The sequence below is a fragment of the Doryrhamphus excisus genome, linkage group LG16, assembly GCF_037039965.1.
Source record: "Doryrhamphus excisus strain RoL-2023G ecotype Guam linkage group LG16, RoL_Dexc_Guam_v1.1, whole genome shotgun sequence".
In the NCBI taxonomy this organism is placed as follows: Eukaryota; Metazoa; Chordata; class Actinopteri; order Syngnathiformes; family Syngnathidae; genus Doryrhamphus; species Doryrhamphus excisus.
This window is the reverse complement of record NC_136372.1, coordinates 13,122,927-13,141,787: the sequence shown is the minus strand read 5'-3', so window position 1 is coordinate 13,141,787 and position 18,861 is coordinate 13,122,927. Positions and strand designations below refer to the sequence as shown.

At 37.9% G+C, this 18,861-nt stretch overlaps 1 protein-coding gene and 1 long non-coding RNA gene across 4 annotated transcripts in view; one reads left to right on the top strand and one right to left on the bottom strand.

Annotated features, from left to right (window-relative positions):
* Positions 1–2,555, top strand: part of LOC131102980 (uncharacterized) — a 13,781-nt gene extending 11,226 nt beyond the window's left edge. Inside the window, exons 5-7 of the long non-coding RNA XR_013629978.1 lie at positions 714–799; positions 934–1,011; positions 1,466–2,555. This is a non-coding gene — a long non-coding RNA (uncharacterized LOC131102980). The remainder of the gene's footprint in view (positions 1–713; positions 800–933; positions 1,012–1,465) is intronic.
* igf2bp1 (insulin-like growth factor 2 mRNA binding protein 1) overlaps positions 1–18,861 on the bottom strand; it is a 26,556-nt gene extending 7,695 nt beyond the window's left edge. The window contains exons 1-5 of one of the 3 annotated variants that reach the window (XM_078797186.1): positions 18,609–18,861; positions 17,483–17,686; positions 1,496–1,544; positions 703–754; positions 530–593 (exon numbers count right to left, since the gene is read on the bottom strand). In XM_078797186.1, the coding sequence (XP_078653312.1) occupies positions 530–593; positions 703–754; positions 1,496–1,544; positions 17,483–17,562 (245 nt within the window). In that variant the 5' untranslated portion in view covers positions 17,563–17,686; positions 18,609–18,861. Of the gene's footprint in view, positions 1–529; positions 594–702; positions 755–1,495; positions 1,545–14,754; positions 14,816–15,891; positions 16,375–17,482; positions 17,687–18,608 lie in introns of those variants that run through there. The other 2 variants (XM_058048720.2, XM_078797187.1) reach the window with 2 other exon arrangements.

The window sequence follows — 18,861 nt, the reverse complement described above, 5'->3', positions numbered from 1 at the left end:
AAAGTAATAAGTTTTAAATAACAAGTTAAGTAATACGTAATTAATAAGGTTACGTCCAAACATCTTAAAAAACGACGCAAGTACAGTAATGAGGTGTTTTGACGTCGCTACTACTGATAACTAGCTACTGGGGTAAACAATGATGACCGAAAACAGGCGTTATATACATATAATTATGTCCATTTGTACAAACTTAGAATAGATTTTCGTAGTTTTTTGGGGGGGGGGGTTTGCATGGCATATATATCATTTAATATTTGTAGGCTTGGATATAAGTAGTACTGGCGAATATTGAGACGTCATTTTAATTGGTTGTAGTTTTGCCAAACAACCACAGGAGGGCGCTTGTAGCCCGACAATGACGAGATAGTTTTGATTCATCTTCAGTGAACTCGCCTTTTCTGATTATAAAACATACATTATATGTTTTAAATGCTGTATTTTTTTATCTCAGTAGAAGACATTTGTACTGAAAGGAGTGTGGAGATAGCATAGAGCATGTGGAACATAGAAGGATGGAGAAACTTACTGTCTGGCATGTTCTCGGGATGCGTATGTAACATTTACCACCGCCGTCTCGCTTTCTGTGTTCACTGACACAACGAGAGTGTAAAGAGTCAAAGTAAACATCTTGCAAGGTTGAAACATACAATGAAAATAACTGCAACATACAATAATTATGTTGTGTTTATATCTTCTCACCTTGTTCACAGTTCTCCACAGTTCCACACTGAGCCAACAGGCCATCCAACATCTGCCATCGAGTCAAGAAAAACAACGGAAGGGAAGATTCATTTTTGTGAGAAAAGCAAAAGTCATCAACTGTGTTGATGGAAGATATTACATGGGGAAAGTTCATGTCTTCTTCTGAGGGGATGACATGCATCTTATTGCATTATTGATACGTGTGTTTGGGTTTTTTTTAGATAGAAGATACTTTCTCTGCCCAGGGTCGCAGGACAACATTAAAATTCCTCAACTTCAGCTTGAACTTGTACCAAAAGTGACAAGGTACTTGGATGAAGGCTTGATGGTGGCTCGGACCTTTTATTCATGTACACAGTATATCTATCATGTCTGGGCACCTCTGACAATTTCCATCATTATCATTGAGAAATCACTGGGTGCCTCACAGCTGTCCTGGGAACACCTTGGTGTCCTCCGGAGGAGACCGGGGGCCGGGAAGTCTGGACTTCCCTACTGAGACTGCTGCCCCCATGACCCAGACCCGGATAATCACCTGTCTAATTTATCGTATCTTGTGTTCACCCAATAAACATAATGTGTCCATCAATGATATGACATATCAATGACATCATAGATCCAAATATTCATTCATTGAAAATAATGCCAATTCCCTGGGGTGGCCACCCCTTTGCATATGACTGTATAGTACGTATATACAGTATTTCAGCCTGTATGTATCACTGTGATCCTAAATCTATTCCAATGTGTGCATATGCAGGAGAGGAAGGAGCGGGAAACGGGAACTCACTTCCCACTGGAGATGCGGTGGAATGTTTCTGATCTGCAGTCTTCTGGTCCTGTTGACAGAAAAGAGAGGAAAGATGTTAGCATTTTTAATATTCTGACCAATAGGATCATAGCCATTTTCAAACTAAAAGAAAGATAGTGATATTTTCCTATTTTCTTTTCGGCAAATGAGTGAACGAAATGTAGTAAGACGAGTTGCTGATGTAAGATGTGACACCTAATGAAACATTTCATATCAACATTCATGTCAAAAAAAGAATACACATTTGGAAAGGCGCCAGGACCTTCATGAGTATTTGCTTTGACTGATCGAAAAAAAAGGAAATGTCTATGGCAGGGGTGTCCTAACTTTTTCTACTTGATCATCTACTGTATACATCTTTATATCGTACACGCAGGTAGTTTATCATATTTATATATGCTACTATATGTATGTATGTACTGCATATACTTTATCATCCTTGCATGGTACATCTGTCATGTTTATATAGCATATGCATATACCATATCATGTTTTTATGGTACTGTATAATATTTATATAACATGTATAGTTTATCATGTTTACATAGTGTATGTATTTAGTATATCATGTTTATGAAGTATATCTATACCTTATAGTTTATTATGCTTGTACTTTGTTTATACATGTATATAGTTTGTCATCTTTATGTAGTATATGTACATAGTTTATCATGTAGTAGTATATGTATATATTTTAGCATGTTTACATAGGATATGTATTTAGTTGACATAGTTGTGCCCTGTGTTTGGCTGACCACCAGTCCAGGGTGTACCCCGCTTCTCGCCCAAAGACAGCTGGGATAGGCTCCAGCACCTCCATGACCCTTGTGAGGATAAGCAGTAGAAAATGAGTGGATGTTTATATAGTTTATCATGATTGTACTTCATGATTATGTGGTATATGTATGTAGTTTATTATGTTTGTATTGTACAATTTTTATATTGTTTCTGTATATCGTTTATCATCCTTGGTTACCTGAAGAGTGTAAATTGTCCATAAGTATGACCATGTTTGTCTATATAATAATAATAAAATGACAAATGGATAATATAGATGTAGAGATAGCTAGATACAGAAACAATAAAACAGATCTAGACACATACGTAGAACTAGACACATAGAATCAAACATAGATATAGACATATAAAATGACACATAGCTCCTGACACACATACAACCAGACACAGATGATTAAACATAGATCTAGAAGCATAGAATGACACATGACTAGATATATGGAATGGCACGTAGAACTAGACACATAGAATCAGACATAGACACATAGAATGACACGTAACGCCTGACACACGTGCAACCAGCCACATATGATTAAACATAGATCTAAATGCATAGAGTGACATGACTCTAGATATATGGAATGGCATGTAGAAATAGACACATAGAATTAAACATAGATATAGACACATAGAATGACACATAACGCCTGACACACATACAACCAGACACAGATGATTAAACATAGATCTAGACGCATAGAATGACACATGACTCTAGCTATATGGAATGGCAAGTAGAACTAGACACATAGAATGAAACATAGACATAGACACATAGAATGACACATCACTGGAGACGCTCATGCAACAGGACACATATGATTAAACATAGATCTAGATGCATAGAGTGACACATGGTTCTAGATGTGTAGAATGGCACGTAGAACTGGAATACACAGAATTAAACATAGATATAGACACATAGAATGACACATAGCTCCTGACACACATACAACCAGACACATGTGATTAAACATAGATCTAGATGCATAGAGTGACACATGACTCTAGATATATGGAATGGCACATAGAACTAGAACACACAGAATTAAACATAGATATAGACACATAGAATGACACATAGCTCCTGACACACATGCAACCAGACACATATGTTTAAACATAGATCTAGATGCATAGAGTGACACATTGTTCTAGATATATGGAATGGCACGTAGAACTAGACACATAGATTTACATAGATTTATAGATCTAAAACACATAGAATGACAGACAGACATATGTAGATCCAAACACATAGAATGACCCATAGATATAGATCCAAACACATAGAATGGCCCATAGACATGGACATAGATCCAAACACATAAAATGACCCATAGACATAGATCTAAAACACACAGAATGACCCATAGACATAGAGCCAAACACATAGAATGACCCATAGGCATAGAGCCAAACACATAGAATGACCCATAGGCATAGACATAAATCTAAAACACATAGAATGACCCATAGACATAGACCCAAACACATAGAATGACCCAGAGACATAGGCATAGATCCAAATACATAGAATGACCCATAGACATAGATCCAAACACATAGAAAGACCCATAGACATAGACCCAAACACATAGAATGACCCAGAGACATAGGCATAGATCCAAATACATAGAATGACCCATAGACATAGATCCAAACACATAGAAAGACCCATAGACATAGATCCAAACACATAAAATGACCCATAGACATAGATCTAAAACACATAGAATGACCCATAGACATGGACCCAAACACATAGAATGACATAGAATTACTCATAGACATAGATCCCAACACATAGAAAAACCCATAGACATAGATCCAAACACATAGAATGACCCATAGACATAGATCCAAACACATAGAATGACCCAAAGATATAGACATAAACACATAGAATGACCCATAGACATAGATATAAAACACATAGAATGACCCATAGACATAGATCCAAACACACAGAATGACCCATAGACATAGATCTAAAACACATAGAATGACCCATAGACATAGATCTAAAACACATAGAATGACCCATAGACATAGATCTAAAACACATAGAATGACCCATAGACATAGAGAATGACTGCAGAGTAGAAGCAGGTTTACGCAGCAGATCCTGAGAATCAGGAAAAGCTTTAGGTGATCTTTTCAAACTAAAGATTCGGATGGGTTGTGTTGGGTGGGGGTGGGGGTGTCTTGGTTGTGGAATTCATTTAAGTGGGGGTTGGTTTAGTTGCTTTGGGTCAAAGTTCACACTCCCTCCCTTCTCGCCTCTGACCCCGCCTGCAGCTCATGTGGCAGGCCTCCATTTTGAAGAGGCGAGTATCTCCATTTTGAATACGCCACCCGCACCCTTGGGGGGGTTATTTGGATGACTTTGTAGAAATAATACAAAAAAATCATATAAATACAAACATGTCAAAAAATATATAAGTATAATACACATAACTACATTTTAAAAACATTAGAAATCAATTAATGAATAAAGGATACATTGAGTCAGTCATTATTTAGAAACATATAAAACTGTTTTACAAATCTTATATAAAATGAAAAATAATTAATACATTCAAGAAACAAATAAGAAAATGTGTATTTGTATTTTGTTTGTGTCCATATTCATATTCATAGACATACTCTACACAGGCATTAGCTATGCAGTTTTGTAAAAACAAAACAAAACAATATAATTGATGGGGTGAATCCTTCATCTTGACTTTCTGGCATTAATGACAAACTTTTATGCAATTACAATATTAACAATAACACTTGAAAGGGCGGGGTTGTGTAGTACGTGATGATATTCGGAATTCCGGTGTTCATAAACGCACCTTGTGTTTGGCGTGAGTGTGATTGGTGGATAACCCGGAAGTGGTTGGTGCAGGAGGCGACTGCGTGGATTTCCTCCAATACACTGTACACATAAATACTGTGTATAAAATGTGTGGTTCGCGGTGAGGGCGCCATGTTGAGTTTATCTTGTCGTCCAATTCCATATACCGGAAATGACGACAGCAACACCGACGAGCGCTTTTGTCCATTCATAAAGTCAAACGGGTTACTCCAGCAGTGTAATACAGGAAGGAGGAGGAGCTAAGGCTGCAGCACAGCGGAGGAGGGCTGTGATTGGCTGAAGGCTTCTATAGAATGTTCCCCATACATGCTCACGTCTCACAGAGGCTGCGATGTGGGGGTTGGGTGGAAACACAACAGCCACTTCATCACACACTTCCCCCCGCCATTTTTTTTCTTTGAAAAGTGACGAGATTGACGTTCAAACGCCAACAATCTTATCAAATCCACCTTTCATCACGTGATTCTCACATCCCGTGACTTCTTCGGCTTGAAAAACCAACCAGCGGCACGTGCTACCCTCTTAGAAGCCGCAATGGCAATTTATTATTTATCTTTGCTTTCATGCAATTACCATTCATTACTTTCATACACTAATCCCACAAATTACTATTTATAATAATTTTAAACCACTCTCATAAAAATAGAGCGGATTAAAATAGAGCAGACACTACAATTATGATTTATATGTATTTTGAATACACTCTTATAAAAACCTAATTAAAATAGAACAAACACTATTCGTAACAGTCACTGAATAATAATAACTTGCGTAATAATCATTTAATAATATGCTTGGAAAATTGACTCTTATGAGGACATAATAACGATTGTATGAATGAGCTATATAACGTGATGATTTTAGAATGGAGCCATTGAAGCAATCTTCATTGCTATTGTTGTATTTCTATGGCAATTATTTTCAATCTGTTTTTTAAAATATAATATTATGGAATAAGAGAAGCGTATAATAACATCATAGAGTAGTCTTGTGTGATTTTTAAGAGGTCAGGTTTCTATTAATAAAACAATAGAATTAGAATAGAATGGACTCAATGTTATTTACAATTCAATAAATTAATATAAATTCGCTTATTATTCAAATCGATTTATATTTAATTACACAGTTTTTAATATTATTTATAATATATATTACTATGATTACAAATACTGATATTTTTATATTCTTGTTTGATTATAAACCTTGTGAATGTTCGACTTATATTGTGTATTGAACATTTTAATTGTTGGATTCCCATAACATTAAAATATCATATATTTTTATGATATTTTTTATGCCTCCAGTTTTCCTCTTCGATAATGACCCTTCACACTTTCCAATTCCATCCACATTAAGAATTATTATCATGATTACTATTTTATGGATGAAGCACATGAAATGAAAGAATGAATGCTAATTATTGAATGAATCAGCTGGATGGAATAAAGGCCGCCGCGAACAGACGACAAAACGGGAGGAGGAAGAGGATGAGGAAGAGTTCATGCTTCTTTGTGTATGCGCGTGGAAGACTCGGTGACGTCACCCCACTCTTTAAACGACGAGGAAAGGGGCGGGGATGACAACAGCCAATCACCGAGGAGCTGGGAGAGGGGCCCGTCTCCACTCCGCCCACACGCGCGCGCGCGCGCGCACGCGCACTCCAGTCTGGCGTGTTTGCCTTTTGAAACAGCAGAGGGCCTCTCGAAGAAAGACAGAAAGATACTTGCACTAACATTTCACATTCGCCCACAGGGGGACTCGATATGTCATTTACTGTGTCGTGTACTGTACTGTACCATATACTGTACCAAATACTATATCATGTACTGTCATGTCTTGCACCATATACTGTATCATGTCCTGTATCATATACTGTATAATGTACTGTGTCATATTCTGTATCATGTACTGCGTCATGTACTGTACCATACACTGTGTCATATACTGTATCATGTACTGTGTCATATACTGTCATGTACTGTATCATGTACTGTGTGTTATACTGTACCATATACTTTATAACTTGCATAACGTGCTGCAACTCATAACCTATCAAGCTTTAAAGGGTAGTTATTATGTACATTTTCCAAGCCTTTGTATGGAGCTGTGGTCTCCTGTAGAGCAGCTGCACACAATAACCCGCACAGAAAACTTTGTAGATTTTCCAGAATCTGCACCTATTCCAGCTGTATTTTATTTTACCACTACTTTTGAAAACCGAGTGTTTTGAGCCATCCCAAACTTCTTTCAGGGCTCACTTCCGAATGCGCAATGATGCATGAAATTGGAGTACATGTACATTAGTTCATGTACTACAATTAGTAGTATTTAACATGTGGTATATTAAGCTTCTGAATTCGTACAAGTTTGAAAATGTATTTATCATTAATTATGTCTTTTTTAAATATTACTCTTCACCTTCCGAATACTGCTGCAAACACGGTGGCCACCCTAATGAGGACAAGCGGCATAAAAGACGTATGGATGATTGACATTTCAAACTTAAAGGTGCTGGTTCCATTCCCAGCCAAGTGTTTCAAACAAAGCAAACTAGTAGAGCCTGCAGAGCAGATACATACGTACACGCTAACATGTTAGCTCATGTCATCAGCTTGTCTATATGTCAATTTACTAACTCCTACAAAACTGTACAGATATATCTGTATCTACGTATATATCTGTGTGTATATATATGCAAATTTCCCCACTGAGTGACGAATAAAGGCATATCTTATATATATGTATATATATACATACTCACAATTAAATTTTTTAAAACAACGCCAAAACATTTAAATAAATAAAGATATATATGTGTGTGTGTGTGTATATACCTGTATATATATATATATATATATATATATATATATAAATACATACGTAGATACTCACCATTTCATTTTTTAAAACAATGTCAATAATATATATATATATATATATAAAATTAATAATATAATAAATAAATATATAATAATTATAAATATATATATATAATTTTGTATAATATTTATATTTATAATTGAAACTTGTTTTTTACAAAAAATAAAAATACACATATAGGATAGATCATTTGAAATATTGTACATTTCCATATTTGAGAAAAAAGTAGGAAAAGGTGACGTCGTGGTGTCCATGAAGGAGGCGTGTGTGCAGCTTGATCAGATTGAGTTTAAACGACCCAATCCCTGCACCCCATCCTGCCCCTCCCCCATGTTTCCTTGCTGAAGGTAAAGAATGGTGTGTGTGTGTGTGTGTGTTAGGAAGGAAGGCTCAGAAGGAGGTAAAAAGGCAACGTGAGAAATGAAGGATGGACAGAAAGAGCAAACAATCAGAAAGATGATGGCTTTCCCTTAAAGAAACACAACCGCTTTACCCTTCACCTACCTATCAGCCATACTCTACACATACATACATACATACATACATACATACATACATACATACATACATACATACATACATACATACATACATACATACATACATACATACATACATACATACATACATACATACATACATACATACATACATACATACATACATACATACATACATACATACATACATACATACATACATACATACATACATACATACATACATACATACATACACTCTACATACATGCGGTACTGTATATACACTGTATATATTCATATTGGTCCTGGCATTTTATTAGCAATTTACAGCTGGCAACCTCTAGTTCTCTACTTTCTACTTTTCTTGATCCACCTATGGATAGTATGGATACCAAGACTGGTATCAGTGTTATATGTTTACCTTTCTTTTCACACATATCTGATATCGTCAGATTGTTGATTGTATTATAAACTGTATAGTTCATTCACATTGGATTATCTTCTTCTATTTAGACCTTCTTCAACACTCACAATATTTAGTAAGACATAGATACATGTCTACATGTATAGACATAAAGTACATGTTAAGTACAAGGGCAGTGTAATGCAGTATGACATAGTTAGTATGCCATGTATATATGTACGTGTATATATATATATAGGGATTATATGGATTTAGCATTGTGTATGATGAGGGCGTATTGACCGTGGAAGCTAGCAGTAAAGCAGACAAACAGGACTGTGGTGCGTTCAAGGAGCAGAGAACAAAGTGTGTAATTTCAAGCATAAAAACATGTATAATGTGTATAATATGTGTATAATCCAGATAATATCAGATAATCAGATAATATAATATCAGATAAAATGAGATAATACAAAGTCTAGCATTTACAGTGAATGGAATAATGCTGTGTGATTTCTATGATGTAAAAAGATATTAAGAGAATGTAAACCCTCATCTTATAAATCACAATTTTTCATAAGACAAAGACACTGCATTATATAGACATAGAATTTAGAAAAACGTGTCAATCATCCATAAATGATTGACGTAAAGGTACTGAATGAAGAGCTAGACTGTATAGATGGCATATGATAGAAATAGAAGTAAAGCGTGTGCGTAGTAAAGGGTTAATAAGTGGGAGTTACACACATTTGCTCATCCAACTTCAGCAAACGTACTCTGCTGATTGGTCGCACCCACTCACACGGCCCGCCCACTATGCTGTCATCCTCAGCCGCCATGACGGGAAAACCCCGCCTTTCAGCGCTCTCACAGCTCGCCAACCAAAATGCCTTTTTTATTGCACACACACACACACACACACACACACACACACACACACGCACAGTGAGAATACTGTAAATAGGCAAAAGCTATATTGATAATAGCAGTCACATATCAATGATAAAATATAAAGCACCTAATCCAGCATTACATTCTACTAATATACACTAAGGTGTAATACCAGGCACCAGAGTGCAGTAGTATGTCCTAGAGTGTAGTACTGTAGTAGTATAGTACAGTATGTAAAGCTATTATGTAACTACCTTTACTTTCTCATGCGGAATGACTTGCAGGTTTCTCCACCCATTCAAGTCATTTCAACATGAAAACATTCCGCTCATTCAGGACATTCCCACTAACAATTTCCCACAACCCCCAAATTCCCACTAAAACTCCACAATTCCTATTCAGACTGACAGTTCTTCCTTCTTCCATATCCCTCAAACCATTCCGACTTCAAAACACTCCCTTCATCCAGGATATTTCATTTAACCGTTTTTCACTTTTCACAAAATGTACACATTTGTGTATTGTCTAAAAATGTTCTACATCTTCAAAATTCCCACCTTTCTTAAAATTCCACATTTTCTGATACACACTCACTCTGGTCTTAAGAATTCTTACTATACTTGCACATTTCCCCACCCGTTCCAAGCATTCCAACATGAACATGTTCAAGTCATTCGGGACATGATGTTTATCTATTAAAAAATTCCCCCAAATTCCCTCATTTTCCATAATTTGACAATTCTCACAAGAACATTCTCTTTGAAAATGAATGGACAATTTGTTGGAAGCTGTTACACACTTCTCCACCTATTCAAATTATTTCACCAAGAAAACATTCCACTTTTTAGGGCTAAGAGCTAAAAAATTCCCACTTTTCCAAACAAATTCACCCTGAGCCTGGGAATTCTGACTGCTTCTACATTTTTAACCCATTCCAAACATTCCTACAAAACACTCATTCAGGACATTCTGGCTAGCCAATATTCAACGTCCAAGAATTCCCACATTTTGTGGGAATTTGACAATTCCCACACCAACATTCCCATTGAAAATAAACAATTTGTTACAAGTTGTTCCACATTTCTCCACCCATTCAAATCATTTAATGGAGAAATCATTCCACTCTTTAGGGCTAACAATTTTACACAACTCAAAAATTCAAAATTTTCCTAAAATTTCAAACAAATTCACCCTGAGCCTGGGAATTCTGACGACTTCCACATTTTTAACCCATTCCAAACATTCCTACAAAACACTCATTCAGGACATTCAGGCTAGCCATTTTTTACCGTCCAAAATTTCCCACATTTTCCAGAATTTCATCATTCCCACGGAATTCCCACATTCTCAAGGAAAAATTTGTTCCAAGTTGTTCCACATTTCTCCACCCATTCAAATCATTTAATCGAGAAATCATTCCACTCTTAAGGGATAACAATTTTACACAACTCCTAAAATTCCAAACAAATTCACCCTGAGCCTGGGAATTCTGACAACTTCCACATTTTTTTAACCATATACAAACATTCCTACAAAACACTCATTCGGGACATTCGGGCTAGCCAATTTTCACTGTCCAAAATGTCCCACATTTTCCACAATTTGATCATTCCCACAACAACACTCTAATGGAATTTTTTTTACAAGTTGTTCCGCATTTCTCCATCCATTCAAATCATTTCATCATTAAAACATTCCATTCTTTCAGGCTAACAATTTTACACAGCCCAAACATACACACTTTCTGTCATTCCAAACATTCCAAGATGAGAATCTTCAAGTCATTGAAATGAAATGGACGTCAGCCTCAAAACCTTCCACTTTGCCTGAAATTCCATATTGTCCGTGCAGCATTTGCCTTCATTCAACATTCCACACAAAAACACACCCTGTAGCTAACCACGCTGTGCCATGTGATATTACAATGGCATTACACTGGTGGCAAACTCAAGGCCCGGGGGCCCGAACCAGCCCGCCACCTCACTTTATGTGGTCCAAAAGCCCGGAAAAGAAATAGCATTTTGACACAAACATTCATCCACCATGACACATAGAATTGTAAACAAGCTAGTGGCTACAAGGTGAAGGGAAAGCTCTTACTGTGAGACGTAGAAGCGTACGTCCAAACATAACAAACAGATCATCTTTAAAAGTACAAAGTGTAAATACTCAAGCTTCTTCGTCTTTGTTGAATTATTCGTTCGTTCTTTGAATTAATTATGAATATTGCTCTGTATTATTTTATTCATTGGAATCAGGATTGATGCTTCATGCGAGATGACAAAGTTTTTGTTTGCTTGTTTTTATCTTCAGTTCGGTTTTTTACATTTGTGCTTTGTTAAAGTTAAGTTCTACCGAAAATAAAAAAAAGAAATTACTTCTAAAATAATGAAGGTGTTTTGATGACAAACTTATTTGACTTTCTGTTGCTTTTATCATTATCATTTCTACTTTGTTGAAATTATTTTTTTTAAACATGTTCAAAATAAAATACTAAATGTTCCAACTAAAATTATTTAAAAAAAAAAGGGAAACCATAGTAAGTAATAAAAGATTTAGTAGAAGCGTAAAAGACACATTATAATTATGAAGAGTGATCTTTGCAAGCGCCGAGCATGCAACACAGAGGAGAATGGGCTCCAGGTGCAACGTGTGTCTTTGGTGTCGCTCCACACGCGTGATCATCACCTTTCCTTTCATTGGCTGGGAGGAAGTCCAGCCTGCCTGCAGGCGTGCTTGCACCCTCAAGCGTGGCAAATCTTGCTAAATAATACAGAGCAGTCCGGACATACAGTAGAACGACACGAACGGTATACGCGGGCGGGCAATTCTCCATCTTTTGATGGCTTTTGCTTCAACGTTTGATCCTTTTCCGTGAAACGGAGCCTTTTATGAAATAACCCGCCATGGGGCCAACCAAAGTTGCCGTTTGCAGCAACTGAATACAGAAGGAGAGAACTGAATTTGGCCAGGGTGTGCAGGAAGTGCAGAATAATTGCAGAATAATTTGCGTCCATTCCTCATTTGTAAGGAGTTTGCATTGCGCTTTGCATTATTATTGTCTAGAAAATATCATTCTCGGGTTCATATTCGTGTGTGTCTGGAACACATTCATTGGAGTGAAAATACTTGAAACATATATAATGAAAATACATAAATAATGAAACCCTAACAAATATTACATGTAATAACATCATAAAATATATCAAAAAGACTACAATATGTATTTGTATGATATATACATATAGTATATGTGCATTTTTAACTATATAATACTATTAAGTATTGCAGGGAATAATCATGAAAAGGATGAAGTGTTAGCTCTTTCACAAGGAGACACCAGCAGGTACGTGCCGGCGCTGCACGTTGAGCAGCACAGCGTGTATCTGGGCCAAAGGTTACCAGCATGGCTGACATGGTGACATACACACGTGCTCTTTACAACATGTACCCTGTCTTCACTCCAACACACACCGTTTAGCCACAAATGCACTGCTCACATTTCTGATCACGTAAAGAAGACACCAAAGCGTGTCTCGGGGCCATTTCACCGTCGCCCTTTTCTTATTTTACACATCAACAGGAAAAAAAAGTTGAAATCTTCAATGTCTAAAGTTCTACCCCTCAGCATATTCTAAATACACAACTACACACACAAAATAACCACAGCAAAAATTTAAATAAATTTTCCAAGAAACAAATTGCATCATTGTGTAGAATAAGAAACAAAGAAAACAATGAATCAAGTCTACAACAAATATGCAGGGAAAGCTTATTATATTACAATAACAACATCTAAATATTATCATGACAATAAAAGACATAATATGCCACAAAAAATGTACATCAATTCTAAGTAAGAATACACTGTGCTCAGCTCACTTGCTGCCTGGTTTTCTTTCAATACAAAAAACATATCAACATATCTACGTCATCCATCATATATGATCATATCCAGCATTTATGATCATATCCATATCCGCGTGAATTTCTTTTAAAAAAAACCCATCCTGATAGTGATGTGCGGATCGATACTGAAATAGCCACGCTTCTGATACCATCTTGATGCTGTAAATTGGATCGGCCAATAAAAGTGCGGATACTGTTGAAAGGATGGCGGATCATAAATGAAGCCACGTGTGAATCGTCAATAAAGTTTTCATTTGTACAGTAGTTCTTCATAAGGATCATTTATTTGGTTTTATTGTGGTTTTTCACACATTGTTGGGGTTAGCTATATTAGGTATGTTAATCTCGCTATGTTAGCTTGGCTATATTGTCAATCACCCCGCTAACTCATTATTCATTATTGAACTATTCATTTATTTCAATTGATAAATAACCCAAACATATAAATTAAATACATGATTCATTTATTTGTATTGATTATGAATGTGATCATGTCTTGTATTCTTTACAGGTACACGACTTTTTGAAATTCACCGACACCTGAAGGGAATTTGCACATAACAGTATCGACGATACCAGCCTGAATTTTACTCAGCATCAGATGGGAAATTAGAATGGTATCACCCATGACCGATCTTGGTCCATCCTCATCCATGAACAACTAAACAACTGAGCAATTGCCGTTGAGAGTCAGCTAAACTTTGACAAATAGCTAACAACCTAACTGACATGCATGTGTGTGTGTGTTATGTCTATATGTTGCCCCCCCTCCACCATCACACACTTGCATACACCCCATTAAAGAATGCAAGCAGGAAGAACATCAGCACACGACAAAATGTCACATTTCCTCTCATACATCAAATAACCGGCAGCATCCACTCCGAAATTACCAAGAAACGCTCCGTACTCAGAGATCCTTCTACAAGGCAAGCGTGAAAAGGGGGCAGAGAGATGGGGGAGGGGATGGGCGGTCGAGCACTGAAAGCTACACGGCGAGCTATACCTTTGCTTCTTGGGCACAGAGTGTTCAACCTCCATACGCTTCCCGTGGAGCTCCACCTTGCCTGAAAACAACAAGGCAAGAAATCAGACTCATTAGGAACACACTTTTCACCCCCTTGGAATCAATTATATGGGGTAGGAATTCTTCAAGGAAGAATTGAATTGTGAAGTTTTTGTGAAATATGCCCAATGTGTAGCCATGGTGTTTATTGAATGGTGGCATATTCATAAATTAATACAATGCCAAACTTTACAAAGAATCAGATGAAAAAGTTAGCATGTGCTGACCTACAAATACACCACCCCACCCACTTTTTAGCAAACTATGAATAAAATAGCAAAGAATGTGATTATTTCTTCATGAAGATGCCAAATTAGAATTATTCCTGTAGATAAAAATGTTGAAATTAACTATTAATTGTGAATATTTTGGTTTATTTGCCAAACAAATAACTGAATGGATGTTGTTGTTTTGAATGGTGTGAGCCTGGGCCCTAGCCCGGGGTGCTGTGGGGGGGTCTGCAGTCACCCTGCAGATAAATACGGATAAATATGTTGATATGTAGGGACCAGCAAAGTGACATGGCGACCTTGCTTGTCCATGTCGAGCAGCAGCAGGAATGGAGACAATAAAGCGACTTGCCTTTTTTTGTAAAGCTGAACGGCTTCTTCTATCGATCACTCACAAACGCACAATTTGATTTTGTTTTTTTTTTTACATTTTTTTCGTGGCTCAAAAGAAACAAAAACAAATTAAAAGTTTCTGATTGTTGTACTAATATTATTACCATGTTATTATTATGATTGTCGTGAAATAGCTGCACTTTTACCGTAAACAGCACTTGCAGCTTTTGGAATGGAAGTGAATTAACATTCATTTACGTTTGCATAGGATCAACCTGCACCTCCCCCCTCCCTTACCAAAGTTGAATAGCCCCCATGGGCGTGTATGTAGTATGTATGATCTCCTTATATTCTATTGAAATCATCAATCAATTATTATCTCCTTCTTGAGTGCACGTGATGGAACAGGATGATCTTTGGAGTTAGAGCTCGCACATTTTTTTTAAACAAAATGAATGTACCCCCACCCCCTCCCCCCATGAAAAAAAAATGAATGTAGTCCGGTTGAACTCACCAGAAAACGTTTCGATCGCCTTCATGGCCCAGTGGTCGTCCGGACAATCCACAAACGCGTATCCGGTTTTCATGAGGAAATGTCCCGAGTATGGAATCTTGTGCTCGTCAAAGGTTTTTCCAAGGTCCTCGGCAGTCACGCTGTCGACCAGATTCCCGATGTACAGCTTGTGCATTGTACTAGCTAGATTACAAGATTACAAATGCAAAAACGGGATTGAAAAAAAATAAAATTAAAAAAAGTTGCGGTATAGTGCAGGCTAGTTGAGTTCTCGCACAGAGTTGAAGGTGTTTAATGTAGAAATAGATCATGTAGAAAGTAGACCGCCAAGAAGAGCGAAGCGGAGTCAAATCAGCAAAAAGGCTCCGTGATGATGAGGAATGTAGCAGCAAATGAAAAAAAAGCCTGCTTGCTTTACGGCAGCACGCTGGTGGAGATGGTGGTGATGGTGGTCTATGCTGGTCTGTGCTGCTCGATGGTCTATGCTGGAAGAAGTGGGAGGGGCTGGTGGGTGGGGGTGGGAGGTATGGCGGGATCAGTTGTGCTCTCTCTTTTTTTAGGTTCTGTGCTCTTCTTCTCTCTCCCCACCGTCCGCCCACTAGCAGCAGATGCTTGGCACCGCCCCTGCTCGCACGCCAATTCAGCCTTCGCCAGGAAACCACGTGGTCTGAGAGTGGCCTCAGTAGGGCAGGAAAGGGGGCGGATCCCCACGGCGCCGCTCGAATACGAGCGTTGGCGATACAAATATCGATAACAAGGGTATGTGTATCGGATCGATACCAGCGTGCTGGGGGGTTTCTTCTTTGTTTGCGTTGTGTTCATATTGTTGATTTTGTTATATTAATATGAGTAGTATCCGGTAGATACTAGTGTGCTGGGTGGATATGTATCAGTTTTCCTCGTATTTTAAGTTGTTGATATTGTTGATTATATGTGACCCGTATCGAGTCGATATCAGTGTTTTGGTTTTGGGGTCGACGTTTGTCAGTTTTCTTTAATTTTGTTGTGTTTACATTGTTATATTTGAGCAATATTGCATCGATACGGGTGTACTGAGGGTATAATTGTATGATTTAGTTGATATTGTTGCATTAGCTTTGTTAAAATAAAAGAGACCAAGAAAGAGCTACGCCCTTCTCATTAGATTTGTAGAGGTGAGGGATAATGCAACCTTTGGCATCCACCAGATACCAAGACAGTAGTTATTGAATGAGCGATGAATTCCTGTAATTTGCTCTAATCTAATCTCCATTAGAATCACAATAAAACACAGGCCAAATATTTTTAGGCAAACAAAAAAACACATTTAACAACAAATGTACTTGTAAATAACTGAAAAATATAGCAATCCATCAATATACGTCAATGTGAACAAAATTAAACTATTCCATTTGATTATATGCAAAAGGAGGCCAAATAGGTGAAGAAAAGCAAAACTATGTTGGCTCTCATCCAAAGCACTCCCATGTCCAAGTACTTATTCCCTGAATTGTAAACAAACATACCAATATCAACAACAGAAAAAAAAATAATAGGCATGTGTGGAAAAAATAAAAACAGGAGACAAGTGGAAAAATAGCCACCTTATTACCTGGTATCGACAATATCGATGTTTGTATCGAGCCTCCGACCATTGAGCAGATGGGTGAGCTCACCGTCCATCATGTACATTGTTTTGAATATTGCTTATCGTGTAGTGTACATTCCTCCAGTGTCTTAGCAATGACACCACGTGTAACATTAGCATCTTTGCTCCGTTCAGCCACCGTCACTTTAGCGTAGAAATAACAGGACACTGCAGACAACAAAACGTATATTCATTTGATATACGACGAGACTCGCACACAAAGAAGCCGGTGATCTTTTCAATTTTTTGTTGTTCAGCACTTACACAAACGTATTAACAAACACGCTCTCTGTCCCTCGCAACGCCTAGCTGCAACACTTCCTGTTAATCCGCCAATCCCGTCCACGCGCTTCACGGTGCTTTCACGAACACTAGGACTGTCGAACACCAACTTGTTCGCGACAGTTCGCGCCGCGACAGTTACAAAAACCCAGCGTGGATAAATCGCGCGCGTGTTCGTTGAGGCGTCGGCGTTTCCGATACGAGCAAAACATCATCGGTAATTTTGTGTTGATAAAAGTGCATTTCTATCTCATTTTAATCACTGTTTGGCGCAGTCGCTGGGCAACAGCTTCCAGCCTGCATGGATAGACCCTTCTCAAAATGGAGGCAGTGACGTAACACCCCCACCCCTTCCACATACCCAATGCACTCACAATTCAACACACTTTATATCTACACATATAACGTATATGTCCTGTTCAAACACGCTGCATATGCACTGTATATTATTATACTTCCACTTTATTGGGAAAATTTAAAAGTTTGGCCCCAGGGGCATTTTTCTGACTGCAGTCTGTTTTTTATATAGCAACTATGATATTGCACTAATTTACTTTGTTAGCTATAACACAATGCTAAGATGTTCTGTTGAGATAGTTTAGCATACGTTGACCTACAATGGACTGCTTTTAGCTGCTTTTAGCAGCTTAAAGTACCCACAGAACATTTCAACTCCACACTGGCGCTCCAATGGGGACAGATGGGTGTAAAGTTTGGGGGTTTTAGGACCCTCTAACTGCTATTTGCGGATAATGTGACCTCACCAAGCTCTGACCTTCTGCGTTTAGTGGCCGTGTAGACTCAGTACCTCCAAATCAGAGTCCGTGCTTCTCAGTCAGAGAAGGTTGAATTGAATCCTTCAGGTTGGTAGGGAGGAGCCTTGGGTGTATGGGTGCCTCCTGGACGCCTCCCCAGTGTGGCGTTGTGGGTGGGGAAGGTGGCTCTGTGGAAGACCTACAGGACACCTGAACGGATCATGTCTCACTGCTGGCCTGGGAAGGCCTATGTGTCCTCCCCGTTGACCTGGAAGATGTGGCTGGACAGTCTGGACATCCCAACCT